Here is a 24958-nt window from a genome sequence, read left to right as displayed (position 1 = left end):
ATGTATGAGAAATAATGCCTTTTCAGAGAAACTTGTTGTAAAAAGTTTTTTATATAACTTCAAGTAATTTTTTTTAAAAAGCTTCACATAATGGTCACACCTCACATTTTTGCAAAAAATTTGGCATAAAATCTATGATGATTATGTGGTAAAATATGGTAAGATAGAAGCAAACCTTAGGATGACACTAGCACCTGGGGGGGGGGGTGGTATGGAGAAGGGATGGTTGGAATAGAACAGGAAAGACCATTTCAGAGAATTTAGCTGATTAGGAAAGGAGGGATATAAGACAATGTTGGCAGGTAGGATCTAGTGAGGGTTTCTCAGGGATGGGGAAGACCTGAAAATCTTTGTAGGTATCAGGGAAGGAACCAGTACACAGGAGAAGACTGAAGATTAGAATGAAAGTGAAAATAGTGGTGAGACCAATATGCTAGAGAAGACAGGAGGGGATGGGACCAAGAGTACATGAAAAAGGGGGAAGGGGGAGGAGGAACCAAGATGGCAGAATATAGGTAGCAACCTAGCCAAACTTTCCCAACATTCCCCTTCAAACAACTTTATAATAACACCTCAAATAGAATTTTAGAGCAGCAGAGACACAAAAGGTCAGGCTAAGACATTTTTTCCAGCCTAAGAAAACTTAGGAAGTTGGCAGGAGAGAGCTGTGATACTGAGAGTGGGGGTAGGCCTGAGAGCATGGGCCAGTGGCAGTGGGTCTTGGAGGCAGCTATAACAGTAGCAGCAGCAGCTTTGGTGGCTCTTAGCCCAGCAACACTAAGGGGATCAGAGAACTGGTAAGAAAGAGATTACTGGTGTCTCTCTGATGGCCCTGGGTACAACTGAATGAATTGGTAACTCTACTGTCCATACACAGTTCTGGGTCACAGTTACAGGGCAGACAGGAGCACTCATGGTCAGCCGCAAAGGAGGAGGGGCTCTGGTCACAGTTCCAAGGTCCTGAAGAATACTAGCACTTGTGGCTGCAAGGGGAGCAGGGTCCCTTCCTGGGCAGAAACCAGAACAGAGACTGGGAGAACAGTGACCACACCTCTCTCTAGATTACAATACCTTGGAAGCACTGAAAACTTGCGAATCCCCAGAACTAGCTCTGAAAACAGCAGCAGAAAAAGCCTGAAGAGCTTAGGACAAGGTTTCCCCATCCTTAGGTGAGCTCAACTTTAAGCATAAAATTCAAAGATCTGAAATTTCTTCCCTTCCTCTTACTCATTTATCATGTGACCTTTTATACATAAGAAATATATCCATTTGGAGCTGAGGTATATGGTATATACCTACATTTGGTATATAGTGTGAGATGCTGGTCAAAATCTAATTTATACCAGATTGCCTTTCAGTTTTCCCATGAATTTTTGTCAAGTCTTTATCTAGTAGCTACAGTTTTGGGGTTTATCAAGCAATGGGTCATTAGGTTCATTTGCTTATGTATATTTTGTTTTAACTTATCTGCTCCATTGATTGACTTGCTTTACCAATACTGAATTGTTTTATAGTTTTAGCAGTAATCACAGCTTTGTAGTATAGTTTGAGTTCTTGTACTTTTTCCTTTCCACTTTTTTCATTATTTCCCTTGAGATTCTAGATCCTTTGTTTCACTAGATAAATTTCATTATTTCTCTTTCTTTTTCTGTAAAGCAATCTTTTGAAAGTTTGATAATAAATGCTTATTGACTGACTAAAGTGGCAGACATGATTGGAACCTAGATCTTCTAACTCCAAAGCCAGTGCATATTCAATCCATTGTATCAGGCTGCTTGTGGATAGATTTACAAGATGGCTGTATAGAGATGATAAAACCATAGGATTAGATGAGACTATCAAGGGAGAATGTACAGATAGAGAAAAGAAGGACAGAACCTAGGGAAAATATGTTTGAAATACTAGTTTTTATTTCTATTTTCTCTCCCCCTTTTCACATGAAATCAGTTACCAAATCCTATTAATTCTACCTATGCAACATTTTCTTCTGTTTCCACAGCTACCACCATTATTAGAACTATTCCAGTAGCCTTGTACCAGTCTTCCTGACTCCACTTTTTTCCCTCCTCCAAGTCATCCTTTATGTTACTGCCACACTAATCTTCCTCATGTATATATCTAGTTTTATTATACTTCTGTTCAAATATCTCCAATAGCTTCATTGCCTCCCTCCCAATAACTGATTGTAGTTTGCTTTATCAGTAAATCAGGGCTAAGGGCAGGGAAATCACTGAAACTTGCATATGCTACAGGTGTAGACTGGATGCTACACATGCAACATTCCACACTAGTTCCTTTGCTCTTTCTTGTATTAAGTCCACAGAAAAACAGTATGCAATATCATCGAAAGAGGGAGCACAGTATCTGGCTTGTCTACCCGAAGGTGCTAGACTCGAGCCCCCAGTTAAGTAGTCCTGTCAGGCACTACTTTTCTAGCCTTCCTAAAACAGCTGCAGTATGCCATTGACCACAGAGGGAGTTCAGCCTGAAAATAAATGCTAAGAGCACTCCCCCTCTCATATTCCCTGCCTTGCCTGGCTTCTCAGGGCAATGCTGACCAGATTCTCAATTTAAGTTAAGGGGAAAAAAATTTGAATATGACTCAAAAATGAAAATATGTGGTGTGTTCTAAGTTGAAGTCTAAGCTTTAGTAGTTTAAAATTTTTTGGGATACTCTGTATAAATTCATGATTCAGCGCCTCACTCTTAGCACCTTGCTTTGGATTTCCTCTCAGTTTTAACTCCCTATATTCACAGGACAGCTAGGTGGCGCAGTAGATAAATCACTAGCCCTGGAGGTAGGAGGGCCTGAGTTCAAATCTAGATTTAGACACTGGCTGTGTCGCACTGGGCAAATCACTCAACCCTCTTTGCCTAGGTTTTCTCATCTATAAAATGAGCTGGAGAAGGAAATGGTAAATTACTCCAGTATCTTTACCAAGAAAACCTCAAATGAACTCATTAAGAGTCAGACACAACTGAAAAATGATTGAACAACAAATATTCATAGAACACATACACTGAATTTACTGGATATATTTAAAAAATGGAAAAGAAATAGACCAAGCATATCTGCCTCTCTGAAGCATCCACCCAATAATTTCCAGAAACTCCTTACCATACCCTCAGATGTGGGATGAGATAAAGGGTAGGTATGTAAAAATCAATCAAGGGAAAGAAGGGGGAGGAGATAAAAAACTGTCCTCCACTGCACTAGTATTTGATGAAGCTTTCAAAAGCTTGCAGTTTCTGGCCACCAGTCTAGTCTTACTCCTATAAGGGCAATAGATTCAGAAAGAGCGCCGAATCTAGAGTCAAGAGGATATGGGTTTGAATTCTATCTTTGTGGCTTTTTACCTTTGTGACACTGGGCAAGTAACTTAATCTCTTTGGGCCTCAATTTTCTTATCTATACAATTAGTGAGTTTGACATGGCTTCTAAATCTGCTGATCATCCCTTTTCAACTTTTTAATCTCACTCTTCATTTGCCCCAACTACTCAAGAAAAACTGGTCCTGTGATGTTTCTGGAATACTTTCCCGAGATTTTCTCACCTCTGAGCCCATGCATGGAATGTCTATTCCTGACTTCTAAATATATGCCTAGATAAATCCTGTTTTCATCAAGACGTAACTCAAATCTCCTCTGTGAAACCCACCCCAATTCCCTACCTAGAATTGATTTGGACCTTAGTTCTCTGATTTGTAAAATGAGTAGGTTGGACAAGATGACTTCTGATATGCCTTTTAGCTCTGAATCTATGATGTGATGATTTGTCGTTCCTCTGAATTCTCAAAGCATTTTATTTATACTTGTCAGTTCACTGAGGTAGTGTGGTGCAGTGGAATGAAAGCCAATTGACTGAAAAGATCATGGGAGCATAACAGTAACACCAGTCTTCTAACGAAGATTATAGCCCCAGATTTACATCCACCTCTGGAGGGTTTGGTGGAAGTTACATCCTATCTTGGTAAACAACTGCAGGAACAACAGGGCTTGGTTGCTCAGCTTATGGCGTAAGAATATCCCCTCTGGGTGACCATAGCACGTGTACCAGCTTTCCCAGCCAAGGAAACATTGCTAATGCTTTTATTATTTCCCCACCCACTAATGCAAGGGCAAAAGGAGCAGACACAGGTCTTTTTAGTCTTGTGTGAGGTAGTCTTTTAAGACCTTGCTACGGACCCCTTCAGCATAGCATTCCTTTATGATCCAGTAATGCTGGTCTTGCTATTTCTTGAACATAATTCTTTATAAATCTCCTAACTTGGTGCTTTTTCAGGGGCTGTCTCCCACAGCTGTAGTGCTCTCTTTACTTCCACCCTCCTGGGCTTCCTTAGTTTTTAAGACTCAGCTCAAATTCCACCTTCATGTCTGCTGCTAGTACCTTATTCCTGAAATTTCTTATAATAACGTACTTAAAGAGGGCTTTTAGTTCATTACCTGAAAAAGAATTCTACATTATCTTTTCCTGTGCCTTACTTCTATATATGCTTATTCTTTTTGTTCTCACATCAACCTCTAGTTGCTTTCTCAGGTCCTCACCCTGGCTCTGGTCTCTTTCCTTCTTTCAAGATCATAGAGGTAACCAGGTGAACCTTTACACTGTTATCTACCCTTAAATCTCTTACTCCTTTTTCCTCTCTTATTTCCAAATCCCATCCTTGGATTGATTACTCTACCTTCTCCCCTACATGCATCCTGCTAAAAGCAAATGGAGGAAGTCACAAACTGTGCTAACTGGGTTCACTAGAGTTTACCCATAGTTAACTAAAGTTCTTCTCATCTGGGCCATTACTGCTACTCACCAATCCTTTTACTAATCTGTGATTGATTCTATCCTATTCCTTTCTGCATCTACTCCAAATCTCCTCCTCTTTCCTGAAGCCATCTAAATCATTCCCTCTACCTAAGCTGAGGGCCTTGCCAAATATTTAACTGAGAAAATTGGGGCCTTCCATTGTGAGTTCCCTTTTCTGTCCAGCTCTACATTCCAACTCACCTCAGTATCTCCCTCTTTTCTTACCTTCCCAGTGTTCTTTGTTCCCAGTGGTCTCTGAGGAAGTTGTCTATTCACCGACCACTCTGCTTATGCCCTTATTCCTTCCTGCCTTTTCTGCGAACATCCCTTCTCCCAAAATTTTCAGCCTCTCCTTAGTCACTGGCATCTTGCCTGCTTCCTAAAATCATCTCCAGATCTTCATCCTTGACCAACAACAAAAACTGTCATTTAATTGTACCATCCCAACAAACTATATTTCTCTTTCCCTTCATAGTCAGACTTCTAGCCAAAGCTATCAGTGTCACTTCCCATTTATTTATACCCTTTACAATATGGCTTCTGCCTTGTGCCCTCCAATGTTAGCTATGTTCTATTAATTGCCAAATCTGATGCCTTTGTCTCTGTCCTTATCCTACTTGACTTCTTTATACCATCTAGTACTATTGAACATCCTTTCCTCCTTAGGTTTTCTTGACACTACTCTTTCTTCTTTCTCTTCCTACCCGATTTATCTATTTTGTTGGATCCCTCTCCTTGTTCAACATAAGCTTCCATACTTGGGAATACCTGAGTTTTGTCCTGGGTCCTCTTCTTTCTCTATCCAAACATACAAGCTGGTAGTAATTCTTGACTCTTCACTCTTCCTTACCCCACATATTCCATAAGTTCCGAAGTCTTATTGATTCTATCTCTATATCATACCTTGCATCTGTGTCTTCACTTATACAGATACCATCTTAGTTCAAGTCTTTATCATCTTTCACCTGGACTATTACAATAGCCTCCTAATTGCTCTTCCTGTCTTAGATATCTTCCTTCTTCTATCCATTTTCCACCCAGTTGCCAAAGTGGTATTTTTATAGGAAAAGTCTGAGCATGTCACTCCCCTCCTCAAAAGTTTCAGTGTCTCCCTATTACCAAAGATCAAATATTAATTCTTCTGTATGAGATTTAAAACCCTTCACAACCTGTCATTTTCTTACCTTCCCAGTGTTCTTATATTTTACACCCCTCTGCTTATTTTTTTTTGGCTTTCATCATTATTTTTTTTTTTATTAATTTGTTTGTTTCCTTTTAGTTTACAGGATTCAATTCCACAATTCCTTGAATTTCACATTTTGTCCCCCTCCCACCCTCCCCCCCATGGCGGCTTATAGTCAAGTATAGGATCTGTAAATACTTTCACATTATACATTTGTCAGGTTATAAGGACGGATTGTACCAGCTGGAATGAAAAAATGGTAAAGAGGACATAAAACCAAATAAGAGAATGAAAAATATCAGGCATTTTGCTTCCACCTGGATATAAACTTAGTTCTTTCTAGTTCTTTCTCTGGATGCACATATTTCCCTCCATCATGAGTCTTTTGGGATTGACTTATGTCATTGCATTGCTGAGAAGAGCCCAGTCTATCAAAGTTGGTCATCACACATACGTTGTGTCTGTAATTGTGTACAAATTTCTCTTCTACTCTTCTCACTCAGCATCAGTTCTTTTAAGCCTCTCCAGGTAAATATGAAGACTGCCTGCTCCTCGTTTCTTATAGCACAATAGTATTCCATAACATGCATATACCACAACTTGTTCAGCCATTCCCCACTTGATGGGCACCCTCTTAAATTTCCAATTCTTTGCCACCACAAAAAGAGCTGCTATAAACATTTTTGTACATATGGGTCTTTCTCCCATTTCTATGATCTCTTTGGGATATAACCCTAGGAGTGGTATTGCTGGATCAAAGGGTATGAAAGTATTTATAGCCCTTTGGGCATAATTCCAGATTGCTCTCCAGAAAGGCTGGATCAGTTCACAACTCCACCAACAATGTATTAGTGTTCCAATTTGCCCACATCCTCTCCAGCATTTGTCATTTTCCTGTTTTGTCATCTTAGACAATTTGACTGGTGAGATGTGGTACCTCACAGTTGTTTTGATTTGCATTTCTCTAATCAATAGTGAATTAGAGCATTTCTTCATGTGCTTATAGATAGCTTTAATTTCTTTCTCTGAAAACTGCCTGTTCATATCCTTTGACCATTTATCAATTGGGTAATGACTTGTATTCTTATAAATTTGACTCAATTCTCTGTATATTTTAGAAATGAGTCCTTTGTCAGAGACATAGGTTGTAAAGATTCTTTCCCAATTTCCCACCTGCCTCTTAATCTTGGTTACATTGGCTTTGTTTGTACAGAAACTTTTCAATTTCATGTAGTCAAAATTATCCATTTTACGTTTTATAATGTTCTCTAATTCTTGTTTAGTCATAAAGTCTTTCCCTCTCCACAAGTCTGATAGGTAAACTATTCCTTGTTTTAGGAGACTGCTTACAGTATCAACCTTTATACCTAGATCATGAGCCCATTTAGACTTGATTTTGGTATATGGTATTAGATAATGGTCTATGCCCAGTTTCTGCCATAGTATATTCCAATTTTCCCAGCAGTTTTTGTCAAATAGTGAGTTCTTATCCCAAAAACCAGGGTCTGGAGGTTTATCAAACAATACATTACTATAGTCATTGACTTCTGAATCTCGTGTGCCTAATCTATTCCATTGATCCACTCCTCTATTCCTCAGCCAGTACCAAGTAGTTTTGATGACTACTGCTTTATAGTACAGATTGAAATCTGGTAAAGCTAGTCCACCTTCCCTAGCATTTCTTTTCATTAATTCCCTTGATATTCTGGACCGTTTATTCTTCCAAATGAATTTTGTTACTATTTTTTCTAGCTCTATAAAGTAGTTTTTTGATAAATTAATTGGTATGGCACTAAATATATAATTTAATTTGGGTAAAATTGTCATTTTTATTATATTAGCTCGACCCAGCCATGAGCAATTGATATTTTTCCAATTAGTTAGATCTGACTTTATTTGTGTGAAAAGTGTTTTGTAGTTATGATCATACAGATCCTGGGTTTGTTTTGGCAGGTAGATTCCCAAATATTTTATAATGTCTACAGTAACTTTAAATGGGATTTCTCTTTCTATTTCTTGCTGTTGAATTTCATTGGAAATATATAGGAATGCCGAGGATTTATGTGGGTTTATTTTATATCCTGCAACTTTGCCAAATTTATTTATTGTCTCAAGCAGTTTTTTACTTGATTCTCTAGGATTCTCTAAGTATATCATCATATCATCTGCAAAGAGTGATAGCTTGGTCTCTTCTTTGCCTAACTTGATTTCTTTGATTTCTTTTTCTTCTCTAATTGCTACTGCTAACATTTCTAGTACCAGATTGAATAAGAGGGGTGATAGTGGACACCCTTGTTTCACCCCTGATCTTATGGGAAATGCTTCTAGCTTCTCCCCATTACATATAATACTTGCTGATGACTTTAAATAGATGCTACCTATTATTTTAAGGAAGGCTCCATTTATTCCTATACTTTCTAATGTTTTTAATAGGAATGGATGTTGTATTTTGTCAAAAGCCTTTTCTGCATCTATTGAGATGATCGTGTGGTTTCTGCTAGTTTTATTGTTGATATGATCAATTATACTGATGGTTTTCCTAATATTAAACCATCCTTGCATTCCTGGAATAAATCCTACCTGATCAAAGTGTATTATTCTTGAGATAAGTTGCTGTAGTCTTTTTGCTAGTATTTTATTTAGAATTTTTGCATCTATATTCATGAGGGAGATTGGTCTATAATTTTCTTTCTCTGTTTTATCTCTTCCTGATTTAGGTATCAGTACCATATTTGTGTCATAAAAAGAATTTGGTAGGACTCCTTCTTCACTAATTTTCCCAAATAGTTTGTAGAGTATTGGAATCAATTATTCTTTAAATGATAGAATTCACTAGTGAATCCATCTGGCCCTGGAGATTTTTTCCTAGGGAGCTGACTGATGGCTTGTTCAATTTCTTTTTCTGAGATGGGATTATTTAAATAATTTACTTCCTCTTCAGTTAATCTGGGCAACTTGTATGTTTGTAAATATTCATCCATTTCCCTAAGATTGTCAAATTTATGTGCATACAATTGGGAAAAATAATTCCTAATTATTGTTTTGATTTCCTCTTCATTGGAGGTAGATTCACCCTTTTCATTTTTGATACTCATAATTTGGTTTTCTTTTTTTTTTTTTATCATATTGACTACTAAGGGTCTCTCAATTTTGTTGGTTTTTTCATAAAATCAGCTCTTGGTTTTATTTATTAATTCAATAGTTTTCTTAATTTCAAATTTATTAATCTCTCCTTTTGTCTTCAATATTTCTAATTTAGTATTTAATTGGGGATTTTGAATTTGTTCTTTTTCTAGGTTTTTTAATTGCATGCCCAATTCGTTGAGCTCCCTTTTCTCTAATTTAATCACGTATGCACTCAGGGATATAAAACTTCCCCTAAGAACTGCCTTTAATGCATCCCACAGATTTTGGTATGTTGTCTCATTATTATCATTCTCTTGAATGAAATTACTGATTGTTTCTATAATTTCTTGTTTGACACTCATTCTTTAGGATTAAATTGTTTAATTTCCAATTAGTTTTTAGTCTGTCTTTCCCGGGCCCTTTATTGCATATAATTTTTATTGCATCATGATCTGAGAAGGATGCATTTAATATTTCTGCCTTACTGCATAGAATTGTGAGGTTTTTATGCCCTAGAACATGGTCAGTTTTTGAGTATGTGCCATGAACCGCTGAGAAGAAAGTATATTCCTTTTTATCCCCATTCAGTTTTCTCCAGAGATCTATCATACCTATCCTCTCTAAAATCCTGTTCACCTCCTTAACTTCTTTCTTGTTTATTTTGAGGTTGAATGTATCAAGTTCAGAGAGGGGGAGATTAAGGTCTCCCACTAGTATAGTTTTGCTATCTATTTCTTCCTCTAATTCCTTTACCTTCTCCTCTAGGAATTTGGATGCTACACCACTTGGTGCATATATGTTAAGTAGTGATATTGCTTCACTCTCGACGGTGCCTTTTAACAGGATATAGTTTCCTTCCTTATCTCTTTTAATTAGGTCAATTTTTGCTTTTGCTTTATCTGAGATAAGGATTGCTACCCCTGCTTTTTTTACTTTAGCTGAGGCATGATATATTTTATTCCAACCTTTTACCTTTACCTTGCGTGTATCCCTCTGTTTCAGATGTGTTTCTTGTAAACAGCATATTGTAGGATTATGATTTCTAATCCATTCTGCTATCCGTCTCCGTTTTATGGGAGAGTTCATTCCATTCACATTTACAGTTATGATTGTTATGTTTCTTTCCCCCCATCCTATTCCTGCCCCTGTTAATGTTCATATTTTCCCTCCCTTCTCCCTTCCCCCCCTTAATAGTTTTCCTTTTGACCACCGCCTCCCTCAGTGTTCCCTTTTCGGCCCCCCTTCCTTTTCCTCCCCTTTCCCCTTACTACTTCCCTCCCTACAAACCACTCCCACCCCCCTTTCGTAACCTTTTTCCCCTCCTACTGCCTGTAGGATATTGTTATACTTAATGAAGTATGCTATTTCTTCTTCGCATCAAGAGTGACAGGAACATATGTCATGTGAAGCTCCTCTCCCTCCCCTCTTTCCCTCTAAAATGATACTTTTTGCGTTTCTTCTCCATAGAGTCCTATGCTTAACTGGTTGTTATTCCCTCCTTGTACCAGAACCAATGAGGGAAAAGCTCATATGCTTTCCAACTCCCTCCCTTTTTTTCCTCTGCTATACAGTTTTTATGCCTCTATGAGTGGCATAATTTACCCTTTTCCACTTCAACCATTCCCTTTCTTCCATTGCAGTCCCTTTGTAGCCCTTAAGATTTATTTAAAATCGTCATTTTGTGTATTTTATAGTCATACCCTCTACTTGTCTATAACCAGTTTGCTTTTATCAAATAGCAGGGTGTGTGTGTGTTCTCCTTGTTTACTTTCTAAGCCACTGTTGCATCTCGTAATTAGAGGTTGAATTTTCCATTGAGTTCTGGCTTTTTTATCAAGAAGGTCTGGAACTCTGTTATATCATTGAATGACCATCTCTTTGCCTGGAAGAATATGCTCAGTCTCACTGGGTATGTGATCCTTGGTTGTAACCCGAGCTCTTTTGCCTTCTGGAAAATTGTATTCCACTGCCTCCGATCTTTCAGTGTAGAGGCTGCCAAATCCTGTGCAATCCTCACTGTGGACCCTTGATATTTGAATTGTTTCTTTCTGGCCGCTTGAAGTAGTTTCTCTTTTATCTGGTAGTTCTGGAGTTTGGCCACAACATTTAGAGGACTTTTCAGTTTGGGATCTCTTACAGCAGGTGTCCGGTGGATTCTCTTGATTTCTATTTTACCCTCAGGTTCTAGTATCTCAGGGCAGTTTTCCTTAATGAGCTCTTGGAGAATGTTGTTCAGGCTTATTTTTTCATCATAATTTTCTGGTAGGCCTATGATTCTCAGATTATCTCTCCTGGATCTGTTTTCCAGGTCAGTTATTTTTTCCTTGAGGTATTTTACCTCTTTTTCTAATTTTTCATTCTTGTTGTTTTGCTTGGCTAATTCTTGGTTCCTCATAGAGTAATTTGTTTCCATTTGGTTAATTCTGGTTTTTAGCAAATCATTTTCCTTGGTTAATTTTTGAAGCTCCTTTTCCATATCATACACTTTTCTTTTTAGAGAGATGTTTTCCTCATTATAATGTTTTTCTAATTCTGCTATTTTCATTTTGAGAGAATTATTCATTTTGTCTTCTATCTCTCTCATTTTGTTTTCAAAGTTCCTTTTGATCTCATCTAGGAGAGCCTTCTGTGCTTGGGACCCATTCCCTGTTGAAGTTTCAGTTTTGGGTGTGGAGTCCACATTGTTTCCCTCTGAGGTTGGTTCCTCCCTCTGAGGATAGTAGGACTCCAGAGTCTATGTCTTTATAGTCTGCTTTCTACCCATTTTGAGGCAGGGTCCTAGCCATGCCCTTCCTCTAGGATCCCAAGCCTTTACTGTAGAGGGTTTTGCCCTGGGGCAAGAGTTACTATGTTTTCAGGGTCAGAGAGGGGGTTTGGAGTGAGGTTCACTCTGTTATCCTAGTCTTTGGAGGTCCTGAAAGGGGCTTTTTAAAAAAAAAAAATTTCTGGGCTATGAAGTGGTAGCCCCAGGAGTGTTTGCTGTCCAGGACAGGGGCCCCTGTATTTGCTTCTTACCTTGCTCTTTCCAGTCCCAGCCCTTTGGTGATAGGCCTGGTAGTGGACCTTGTGGTTGGTGGGAAGACTTGCCCTCCGAGTTGATCAGGCCCCTTCCCGGCCTGCCTCTGCTGGCCGCACCTTCTCGGCCTGCCCCTGCGTCTCCCTCTGCTTATTTTACAGTCCAGTGACAGTGGCCTCTTGATGTTCCTCAAACAAGATACCCCATCTCCAGAATCTGGGTCTACTCTCTCACCTGCTCCTCTATTTGACGAGGCTCAAAGAACAGACACAGACAGCTTGTACTAAAATATAGTGTTCCTACCATACACCATGAAAATGAAACTCAAAGATAATATAAAGAGATAGAGAATATGTTGATTTGCTGTCTTGATTTTTTTTTTTAGTCTATGAGGCTGCAGGCTTGAGCTTATTTTATTTTCATGGCTAATCAAAACTTACTGGCCAGTTGGAACTGGGCTCATTTAAGGATAGCTAAGCCTACATCTCAGGATGTAGCTACTAGTAATCTAAGTGTGAGAACTGGCCTTCAGGAATGAGATTTTGTCATTTACAGAGAATTAAGTAAACAAATACATATAGCTAGTTATATGTGTATAATTTAATACAGAAAATGCATGTTAAGAAATTAGTCAATATACATATAAGAAAAAACCTAAAATATTTATAAGCAGTTTTATTTTGCAATCATTTTGTTTTATGACTCTTAAGATGTAACTTGATCATTTAAAGAAAATGAATAAACATCTTTTCTCTTGTCAACAAGTGAATAAGCATCCACTGTGCAAACCTACTTGTACCTAATAACTAAAAAACAAAGTTAACTTCTTTACACTGTGAACTATTTCATAAAATCAAATAAACCTAACACTTACCTATTTCACATATGCCCACAATTTTTCTTTTTCTCTATGTCAAGTTAAAGCGCATGGTGCCCAAATAAAAAGCATACAAAAAAAAAAAAGCTAGTATGCTTACACTAGCTATAGTAAATAAACTATAATGCAAAAAGAAAAAAAATCCAACAGGATTCATTTTAAACGGGTGATGAATAAAAAGAACTGTACAGTTTGTTAGAATACTTTAAAAAGGGAAGTCCGTTTCTTGATTAAACCTGTAACCACTTCATCTTGTCTGCCCACTTAGAGTGCTTTAAATTGATCAGTGAAGTTTATCTTCTGATTACATTAATCTATCCAGATATTATGGTGCAAAGCTGGCATAAACTGAACACAGAAAATGAAGCTCATTTAAATGGAGTCCTTTATGGACAATCAGTGACTTATTTAACACACAGAAATTTTTCTTTCTTCCAAAACAAATGTAAAGGGCCAAAATGTTTGAGGAAAAACGCACAAAGGTACAGCTCTTAGAGGATTAAGTCAGCATTTACCATAAAGAGTGTTTTTTTGTTTTGTTCTGAGGTGGAACATCATTTATATAATGCAGTCCATAACATGAATCTGCAGTGTATCTATGTCTGGCAGAATCTCTCCACACTTGGGGCACGAATGGATTGGAATATTCCTTTGCTGTTGTTGTTGTTGTTGCCGCCAGCTTCTATCATCAGTTCCTGGGAACAAAGCAGAAAAAGCTTATCCATCCTATGAGTTATTTGTTCTAAGTAGAATGTTTCTTTTTTTAAACATACTAATTTTGATAAGCTTAAGCTTAGAGTTTAGTAGTCACTACCAAATGTAACCAAACTTCTAATAATAGTTGTTAGTAGGTTTGACAATAATGTGGTTTTTTAAAAAGGTTTTACCAATTCACTGATTTATAGCTGAAGTTATGATACTAGACACACAAATTAAAGGAAAAATCATAGACTCTTAAAAGTTTTGATGGGGACACTAGACACCATGTAGCCCAACATCCTATCCAGTACATAAAGTATCTTTTATAACATTCCTGAGCAACACCTGGCCTCAGCTCAAACACTTCTGGTGACAAGGAACTTACTGTTTTATACAAAGTAGCATAATACTCTGCTTCTGATTTCTATTGGAACTTGAGTTCCAACTGGAAAATGGAAATAACATATGTATAATGATTAGAATATTGCTAAATAAATTATGACATTACAGTGGAAAAATATGGCACTCTAAAAGAAATGAAAACCATGAAATGTGGAAAGCCATGAATGATGCAGAGTGAGATCAGCAGGACTGGAATAGCATACAAACTGACTACGTCGATGTAGACATTTTATATTATGTAAGTGGCAGAGGGCTGGCTTTAGTGATTGGGAGGCTTGAGTTCACATGCTGAGCACATGTTGCCAAGGCATACCCCACTACTATCAGATAAAGATCTATCTGGGGAGGGAGTTTCCATGCTGAAAAATCCATATATCTAAAGTGCCAGATTTTACCATTCCTTCCTGTCCCCCTCCCACAGAAGGAAGCAGAGTTAAAAGGAATATCACTTTGGATGGACTTGGAAGGGGACACACAACAAATACATCTTTTGTCAACTTCATAGAGCTTTAGAGTTGCAAGGGACCTCAGAGACCATTTAGTCCAAATTGTATTTGAACAAGAATTCTTTCAACTACACGTTTGACTCTGGCTAAAATTATTACTAGATGACATAATGGTTTTATTCCTTGTTTTATATACTTTGTGTTATTAATCTTGTGATCCTTTTTTTAAAAAGGGCTAATGACCTTAGACAATCACAGGCATGCTTGCATAAACACATAACCCCACACACCTATTAAATTCCCTCCCTTCTCTTAATACCTTCTGTGAATATACTTCAGGCTATATTTTTGTGATTGATTTTCCCCTTTAAAGCTGCCTTTCAAATTAATTTTAATCTTATTTTACATAAGTAAAAATGCTTGATGGAGGCACTAGGGTATGAAGCATACATACAGTAGGATTTGTCTAGATCTGCCCCAAGAAGTCTCTATATTCTAATAGGAGGTGTTCATTAAATATTTGTTAACAAAATAATTTACTATGCCATAAGAGAAAAAACTTAAGTGATAACTTGAAACTGGTCCAGCATTGCAAAAAAAAAAAAGTTTAAAAGCTGATATGCAATTTAAAAATGGGATTTCTGGACTCTTAACAATCATCACTAAAATTGCCTTTCAGCTACCATTTGATTATCTTCTGGATTACATTTCTCTGCTACTTATATAATTAAAATGAATGTTCTATAAGAGCAAGGGGAGACTTGTCTTTGTACTTCCCCAGTGCAATACGCATGATAGACTTTCAGCAATGTTTAACAGAATTTACAAAACAAGGATAATACCTTTCTCTCCCCTAAATCTAACCCCAATTCAGAAACTTAATGATTTTTGGAGCTGATACTTCAAATTATCTGTAACTTAATTAATTAGGGTATTCCCTTTTACTGACTGACCCTTGCAAAAACCCTCTATGCATTAGAGGGACCATCTTCATGAGTTGCTATGATTTAAAAGATAAAAATACAAACACTGTTCATTATCTGGTAGACAACCTTCTAGTGATGATCCTTTCTGAGATGCCTTTGAATTCGTTTTGACGTCATTTTAGCAAATTTTAAATGCTAGGGGTGGGGCAGAATAAGAGATGTGGCTTAGCTGGGGTAACAGACAGAATCCCTAGACAAGACCCTACTCTAATTTGATAGGACCTGCCAGGGCTTGTGTTTCTGCTGACATGACCTTTGAGAAGCCTAGGCCACTTCCCAGGCTGAGGAGTAGGACTTCAGTGAGGTTTGCTTATTTTTAGAAGTAGCTTAAGAAAAAAAGTTTTTAAAAAACCCACCAAATTCTCAAGCCTATGATGGCAAGTCATATTCTCAGACACATGTAAAGAAGTACTTTGAAAGTTTCTGGGGGTATGAAAATTGGGTCAGGTAAGGTTTTTTCTGTATAAGGTTCCAAATGACATTATGCTATATGTTTTGTAAGCAAAGTAATGGGCTTAATAATTTACCTCTCTGAACAAGGTAGGGTTGCTGGTCTTGTTCATTTGTTGATCTGGCCCCATGACGGCTTTGCAGTTCCATCAAAGACTGTCTGCTAATTATAAAGATGAGCACATACTGATTTTTTTTTTTTAGCATTTTGAAAGACAGAAGTAATATTAAATTTTAAAAAGAATAAAATCAAATAGATTGTAACAATGTCAAGAAATCAAATAAAAAAGAGGAAGCATGGAATAATGGACAGAGGTCTAGCCTGAAGTCAGAAAGACCTGGTTTCAAGTCCTACCTCTGAAATAAACTGGCTAATAGGTGGTAATAATGGAGAGAAAGTTGGCTTTGGAGTAAAAAAGACCTGAGTTTGAATGTGGCCTCAGACATTTACTAGCTATGTGACCCTGGGCAAGTCACTTAATCTTTCTCAGCCTCAGTTTCCTCATCTGTACAATGGGGATAAGACCATCGCTTACCTCACAGGGTTGTGTGAGACCCAAATGAGATAACATTAAAGCACTATATAAATACTAGCTACTCTACAGGCTGTGTGATCCTGACCAGTCTCTCTAAAGTACTCCACGCAATTTACTGAGACTGTAAGTAATAGACAAATTGCCATCTAAATTTATTGGAAGGGATTGTCATAGTGGGCATTCTCTGCACTGATGAAAGCACATATGTGTTTTGTCCACCCCACCTTCAAGATCCCTTCTCACCTCCAAAATGAAGCCAAAGGCAAAGAAAAAAAGTCTATGTTCTTATAGAAGTATTAAACAATATTACTTAAACACAACATGGTTTCAATAAATTAACTTGAAGTATAAACTCAGACATTTAGTAATGTTTTTTTCTTTCATAACACTAAGTAGATGAAGTGTTTTTTATTCATATACAAAATTAAAATTTTTATTTAACATCTATATTGTAATTTTTTGAAAGTTTTAATCCATTAAGATTGTAAAATATAGCCCCCAAATCCACAATGATGTTTTTTATATCTCTAAAAGAAGGTACCATAGATAGGCAAAAGTCCTCAATGAGTAAATCTTATATCTTCATAATAAAAGCATCACCAGTCTAAAAGCTTGAGTGGTAGGAATGGCCAACAGTGCAAGGAATCCAGTTCAAATGAGATTGAATTCTTATCAAAATAATTTCTCTACTATAGCCCCTCTTACTTCTTTTAGCACATCAAGTCTCAACATCTCAGTACTAATCAAGCCTGTGTGTACTAGCCTAGTAAGAAAAGTGCCAGTGAAATGGGCATAATTCAGTTAATGTAAATTAGCATTTTACCAAGAAAATAAACAGCAGATTATAAGTACTGAGTATGCCATGGTACAGTAGAGGGAGTACTGAATTTATATCTAGAGGAACTGGATTGAAACTGTTTTGTCACATAATTCTTAGAATTTTCTCCCTCCTCACCTCTAATTCTTGGAATCCTTTGGCTCAGCTCAAGTGCTGTTTCAGAAAGGACTTTTCTAATTCCCTCAGGTGTTATTGTTCATAGCTACCTCCCCCAAATTAACTTATATCTATTTTCTATTTGCTTATTTGTGTACATGCTGCTTCTCTCCAGTAGAATGAAAGCTTTCCTTTTCAACTATAGGTATTGGGGATGGCCCCAAAACAATCAAAACCCCAAGCACAAGACATAGGGTAGTCTTCTTTGCATCTAATGTAATCTTTTCAGGTTTCACAGATACAATGAATGAGATGGTCTGATTAGGTGCTGGTTAGGTCAGCAATTGAAAGCTACTATGTTAATATATAAGGTAAATGAGTTATAGCCATCCATGCAATTCAGTTTCTGTTCTTTTTTAAAAAATAAAGATAGCTGGGAATTGTGTAATACACCTGCAATCCCTGCTAGTGGGTAGGCTGGAGCTCCAGGAGCTCAGGAGTTGTGAGCTGCAGTGGGCTAAGCTAGCTGGGTGTCTGTACTATATTCACCATTGACTTGGAAAACTCTGAGAACAGGGGGTCAGCAGGATATTGATGGTGGAGCAAACCTGCTCCAGAGAACAAAGCAGGTCAAAGTTCCTGTGCCAATCAGAGTGGCACCAAAGCCAGGAGAAGCTAAAGCACTGCTAGCTTTTGTGAGGTAGGGATACCCAATCTTTAAAAACAGAAAAAAGGGGAACTCTAGTGAAAACAAATAATCCAGTGCCATTCCCCAAAAGTAAAATAGCTAACTTTTTCCATTTGCCTAGGACTTCAGTGTTCATACTGCACCTTCCTCACAATAACCCTGTAAGGTGGGTAGTAAAAGTAAAAGTATTTGTTATTGTTGTTCAATCACCTTTCAGCCATATTCGACTCTTTTAAACCCCATTTGGGGTTTTCTTGGTAAAGATAATCGAGTGGTTTGCCATTTCCTTCTCCAGCTCATTATATAGATGAGGAAACTGAGGCAAGCAGGGTTAAATTACTTGCCCAGGGTCACATAACCAGTAAGTGTCTGAGGCCAGATTTAAACTCAGGAAGATGAATCTTTCTGATTCCAGGCCTGGCATTTTATCCATTGCACTGCCTGCAAAGTATTATCAGCCCCATTTTACAGAAACTGAGGCTAGGAAAGTTAAAGGGCTTATCCATTATCACAGAGTAAGTGCTTGAGGAAGGAATGAAACCTAGGCCTAGGCACTCCAAGTCTAGCACTTACACGACTATACTATTCTGTCTCTCCAGAACATCCATACACACAGACACACAAATGCATGTGTGCACGTGCGCACACACACACACACACACACACACACACACCACCCTTAGACTTTTTAAAGTTTATAAGCAGTTTCCTCTTACAGGGGAACAAAGATGGTGCTGCCGAATGGAGAATCAAGCTCCAAGTCTGTATTGCAATTTATTTCAAGTCTGCTTTTCACTTTATCTTACCTGCTCCCATCTTCAAAAACATTGTTTTCTTTCAACAGAAATGCCAGCTGCAATGCCAGTTGTTCCTTTTCTTCATGAATCTTCTCTCTTGCTGCTCTCTCAGCATGGAAGTCAGAACAATAAACCTCCATCTGGTTACAAAGAAAAAAAAAATTTGAATTCAACCCATTATGCCTTTCCGTGCACTGCAAACACTAACATATGGCTCTTGCTGCCATCTACAGGATAGCTGAGAAAGATTAGTATAATGACCATTATCCATTATCAGCTCTTCTCGGCTATATTAGCACAAAACACTTGGATAAAAATATCAATTATTAATTTTGCTAATGAACTGAAACTTTTTAGCTTTTCTACCCCCATTATCATTCTCTTTCCACCAATACAACTCACAACCCTTTCAGGCCTTGGCACATCATTTTGATAAGCTTCTGTGGCCAAAGTTCACCAATAACCCTTTGGTGACCAACCTTCTTATACTAAGACTCTACTAACTTAGAAAGTTACGTTTTTCTGACTACAGATGTATAGAATGATGGCAGATGAATGTATGGAAGGGGTAGAGAAGTGTGCATTCATTGTGCCACTATCACTCAGCTAACAAGAATGGCTACCCCATCCCCTTCCTCCAGATATGGATTTGGGGCCCTCCTCGCCACCAAACCTATTTTCCCAAATCTAATTACTTTGTTCTGTGACACTGAACATCTAGAAAACAACACAGGAGAAAACAGCACAATGGAAAGGTCACTGAGTCAGAGGAAATTCAAATTCTACCTCTGATGAAATACGATACCTATGTGACGTTGGGCAAGCCACTTAATTCCCTTAGGTTTCACTTTCTTCCCATGTAAAATAAGGAGGCTGGACTAAATAGACTCTGGGATCCCTTCAAGACTCTAGATCAGGGATAGGGACTGAGGCCTCAAGGCCACATGTGGCCCTCCTAAAGTGTGGCCTTTGACTAAATGCAAACTTCACTGAACAAATCCCCTTAATAAAAGGATTTGTTCTCTAAAACTTAGACTCAGTCAAAAGGCCATACCAAAGGACCTAGAAGGCCACATGTGGCCACAAAGCTGCAGGTTCCCCACCTCTGCTCTAGATCTATGATTACCTTAATCTTCCATTACTACTAAAAATGCAAGTGGGTGAAGACTGCTTCTGATGCCATGAGTACCACCTCAGTACTAACTCTTCCCTTCATACCACTGGAGTCAGAAGGGTAGGGACTCTAGGATTCAGTTTGAAGGCCTCCTCAACTCAGGACCAACAGCTAGGTAAACTTACTGTCATCCTTCATTGAACTAAGAAGCCAGACACAAAGCTGCTGGACAGGCCCAAGATCTCAGGTACCAGACCCAACCAAGAGCAGAGTGCATACACTACATAGGGTATCTTGTCGATCTTGTGGATGCTGGTCATCCTGACCATTAAGCGATAAGACAATGAGAGTGAGTTCAGTCAGTCATCTAGGAACTCAACCCGCGTGTGTTTATGTAACCAATTACACGTTCCATTTGTAATGCTGCCTCTTAACTATTGTTCCCTGACATTTGGAGAAAAAAACCAGGCTCATAAGAGTAGTACTCAAGATCATAAAGTGAGAGGAAGCAGTGAACTGACTACAGCTGTTCCTGAAGTCCTTGAAAAACATGGTGCTCATTACCCAAACTCCAGATTATACAGACTGGCACCAGAGAAAGTCACTGTTCCTTCCAGAAGTATAAGAAAGCCTTTGTCTAACAATAACATCAACAAATCCCAATTCAGTAAGGCGGGATAGTAAAATAAATAAATGCATGAACATACTAGTGATAAATATTATGGAGCCAGTGATACTCAATATACTGAAAAGAAGAAAATAAATCCATATCACATAAAAGTAAAGCAAATTGTACATTTGCCAAAAACTCTACTGGAATTCTAAAATGGAATAAAAATAAGAGTTTAAAAATGATCACATGAATGAAATGAGAGATTTAGAAGAAAGAACAGGAAAGGAATTGAGAATGTTAGAGGAAAGAATTGGAAAGAGAATACACCTAGATCCCAGGTAATGTAAGTAATGAATCCCCTTAAGTGGCTGCATTATTTGAATTCAAACTGTGTATTTCCATTGGGTTGGAACAAATTACCACATTTTACATTATTATAGCTTTGAATAGTGTGACTTCACTATTCATACAAATACACATGACTACTTCAGAGGATTCATTATTGGCACCAATTAGGACCTAATTTGTAAAAAACTTAAGTTACAGGTTGTACAAAACTTTCTCAAGTAAGATGCCTTGAAAATTAAATTAGAGATCAATGACTCCAACTACAACACATATTGGAACAAAATCAAAAGACAAGTGAAGGAGAGATCTAGGAAGGATCAGGCTACCTGAAAACCTAATCTGTAACAAAAAGCCTAGGTACCATGTTTCAAGAAATAATGAACAAAAATTACCCAGATTTATTAAAAAACAGAAGGCAAAGTGAAAAAAGAAAGAATACACTGGTCATCTCCTTGAAGAAGCCCCAAAATTAATACTCCCAAGAATGTTATAGCCAAAATCCTGACCTTTGAAGAAAAAGGAAAAAAAATCTGTAAAATAATCAGGAAAAAAGAGTTGAAGTATCAAGAAGACAAATGGCATAGCATCTAAATACTTTAAAAGTTAACTGAATTATAGGGAGAGATACACTGTAAAACTAATAGCGGGGGACTTTTGGCAGCTTCCACTATCACGAAAAGAGGAGCAGGGAATATGATATTCCAGATGGCAAGAGTAAAAAAAAATTATAACCAAAAATAAAGCTGCATGTAATCATCGGGTGGGGGGCGGGGAATGAACCTTTAATGAAATAAAGGGCGAATGACAAATATAAGAATCAAGAGAAACAAAAGGGAAATACATTTGAATTAGATAATGAAGAATTGTTAACATTCTAACAGGGGGAGAAGAAGCAAGTATTCCCTCAAAACCCTAACGTCTTCAAAAGTCTTGGAGAAATGAATAAATCTGGGAACTGTTTTGTTATTTTTTTCTTAAGATAAAAAATGGAAAAAAGGAAGAAAATACAAATAAGTTAAGAAAGAAAGGAGAAAGAAGGCAGTGAAACTGACTATCATAATTTTGCTGTATGAGAAGATTATACAAACATGGAGGGAAGGAAGGGGGGAGGGAAACAGGGAGCAACATTAATCTTACATTCAACTGAACTGGTCAAAGGAGAGTTGAACACACAGTTCAGTGTAGAAATACCTTAAACATCAGAAGGACTCAGTAAGAGAGAGAGTAAGGAAAGAGGGAATTAAGAAGAAGAGAAGATTTAGGGAGGCATCAGTCATAAGCAAAACAGACTTTCTTCAAAGACTGGACCATGAAGAGGGGAATAAAATGAAATGGTAAGAACCTGTGAATAGGGAAATGAGAAGGGGTAGTAGAACAGAAGCAGACGGTGTCACTAGTGTTGTGCACACTCCTTCAACACTCCCTTCGTGGAGGGAAATGTGTAATTAACAGTCATAACAGTGATCATAAATGTTATAAACTTACCCATAAATGGAAGAGGGTAGCATAATGTATTAGAAAGCAGAATCCAACAATGTTGTTTATAAGAAACACTCAAAACACCAAGATTTATCCAGGGTTAAAATAAGGTACTAGAGTAAAATCGATTCTTCAGTTAAAGTTAAAAAAGCAGTGATGATCTCAGACGTAGCAACAATGAAAAGACTGGATTAGAACAGATAAACAAGGAAACTTAAGGACTCAAAAGAAAATTGCATATTAATCCCATACATATTAAGCGGCATTGAAGTATTATCAATATTTACTATATATACACCAAATGGACATGGCATCTAAATACTTTTAAAGTTAACTGAATTATGGGGAAAGATACACTGTGAAACTAATAGTGGGTGACCTTGATATACCCCTCTCATTCCTAGATAAATATAACCAAACAGTAAGCAAGAAAGGACCCGAGTAGAATTTTAGAAAAGTAAGATTCAATAGGTATCTCATAATTATTTCTCAGCTATGCTTGGCATTTCTATAAAAACTGACCATGTACTAGGGCATACAAAACTCACATGTAAATGCAATTACATCTCTATCTTTTATAGACTACAAATGCTATGAAATTATATTTGAAGAAAAGATTAAAAATTAGTTGAGACTAGATAACATAATCCTAAAGCATTTTTGAGTCAAAAAACAATAGAAAATTTCATCGAAGAAAACGAGACAACATGCTAAAACTTTTAGGATACAGTCAAAGCAGTCCCAAGGACGAAAATGTATATCTAACATGTATATCCCCAAATATATAGTGTGTATTATACTTCCTCCCCTTTCAAGTAGTCCTTGTATTTTATTTGATAATGTTGACCTTGGGGCGGCCAGGTAGCACAGCAAGTAAGAGCACCAGCTCCAGTGTTGAGAAGACCTGGAGATCAAATCCGGGCTCAGATACTCAGCACCACACCCTGAAATACCTGGCCGTGTAACCTTGAGCAAGTTACTTAACCCCAATTGCTTTAAAAAAAAAAAAAAGAAAAAAAACCGTTGACCTATATTTTTCTTCACAACTTGAAATGAATATAGTATTACCCCTTTTAAAAAACAGAACAAAACACAACCAAACCACTTGCCCCATAGCCATATAGCCTCATCCCACCTTGCTTGCCCCACCGTGGTGGAGGAAGGGGAGATGGGGGATGAGAGGCAGACAAGAGTAGATATGATCCACCTGGGAAGTGGAGGAAAGGGTACAGAAAGGGGAAGAAAGAGAAACAAGAAAGAAAAGGATAGAAAAAATATGATACCTATGCATGACTCCTTCCTTATTCCAAATGTTAAGGAAGAAACTGTTGTTGGAAAGGAGGGTTTGCTGCTCATATTATCCAGTGGACAAAGGTGGGAGCAGGCACACTAGAGGTAAGGGTATGGAGGGGAAGCAAGGAATACAGGATGAGTAGCAGACACATAGCACAGATGTGTCTAAACCTAAGACATAACAAGCATATCTGGCAGAAGAGGTTAGCAGAGATGGCCCCAGTGAAGTCTTCTACATTTTTTTTATTGCAGGTATGATCGATAATTGTAGTTGGGTTGTTTACCTCTGACCCATGTCCCCAAGCTATATATGGATTTTACCTGAAAAAAAATAATAAAGTGACTATCAACACATTCACAAACTTCAATACTGGAGCAAAAGAGGGAGGGCAATATGTTTAAAGAGATGTTTTAAGAATAGCTCAAGAGATTGCATTAGGAATAAAAATATGGACATTTATGATTTATGTTGTTCAGCTGTTTTAGTCATGTCCAACTATTTGTGACCCTATTTGGGGTTTTCTTGGCAAACATACTGGAAGGGTTTGCATTTCCTTCTCCATCTCATTTTACAGATAAGGAAACTGAGGGGGTTAAGTGACTTGTCCACAGTTACATAGCTTTGTATCTGAGGCCAGATTTGAACTCAGGAAGATGAGTCTTTCTGATTCTAGGCCCAGCACTCTAGCCACTGTGCCACTTAGCTGTCCCTTTACAATGCTAAGTGAATAGGGATTTCTCTCCCTCCTCTTCCACAGGCTAAGACAATTAAAGACTGTTTATAAATATATATTATATAATTTTTATTTAAAAAATCAATGAACTGGGTATGCAACTAAAAAAACAACTAGAAAATCAACAAATTTTTAAAAATGCAACAAACTACCAAAATAGAAATTCTGAAAACCAAAGAAGAGATGAATAAAACTGGAAGTTAAAAAAAGATGCAATGACCATTTAAAGTTAGAAGCTATTTAAGATAAAACAATTTTTAAAAACAATTGGCTGGTCTGATTTTTTTTAAAGAAGCAAAATCAAATCACCAGCATCAAATATTTAAAAAATGATTCACAAGAAATTAAAATTAAAGGAAATTATTTAAAATAATATTGCTGGATCTAGGCCAAGATAGTGGAGTTATTTACCCAGCAACCCAGCTGAACTTACCCA

General features: G+C 37.5%; 1 protein-coding gene across 3 annotated transcripts in view; it reads right to left on the bottom strand.

The window, feature by feature from the left end:
- Positions 1-12786: 12786 nt before the first annotated feature.
- LOC138175996 (optineurin-like) overlaps positions 12787-24958 on the bottom strand; it is a 54228-nt gene continuing 42056 nt past the window's right edge. For 2 of the 3 annotated variants that reach the window (XM_069106667.1, XM_069106665.1), the window contains 3 exons: positions 18951-19081; positions 16064-16149; positions 12787-13698 (listed from right to left, as the gene is read on the bottom strand). In XM_069106667.1, coding sequence (XP_068962768.1) covers positions 13562-13698; positions 16064-16149; positions 18951-19081 — 354 coding nt within the window. In that variant the 3' untranslated portion in view covers positions 12787-13561. The remainder of the gene's footprint in view (positions 13699-16063; positions 16150-18950; positions 19082-24958) is intronic. The other variant, XM_069106666.1, reaches the window with a different exon arrangement.

Source organism: Petaurus breviceps, unplaced genomic scaffold, assembly GCF_028583685.1.
Source record: "Petaurus breviceps papuanus isolate PSGF00001 unplaced genomic scaffold, PetGlider_PUasm1.0 80, whole genome shotgun sequence".
Classification (NCBI taxonomy): Eukaryota; Metazoa; Chordata; class Mammalia; order Diprotodontia; family Petauridae; genus Petaurus; species Petaurus breviceps.
Note: the sequence above shows the minus strand (reverse complement) of the source record. Positions and strands in the feature narration are given on the sequence as shown.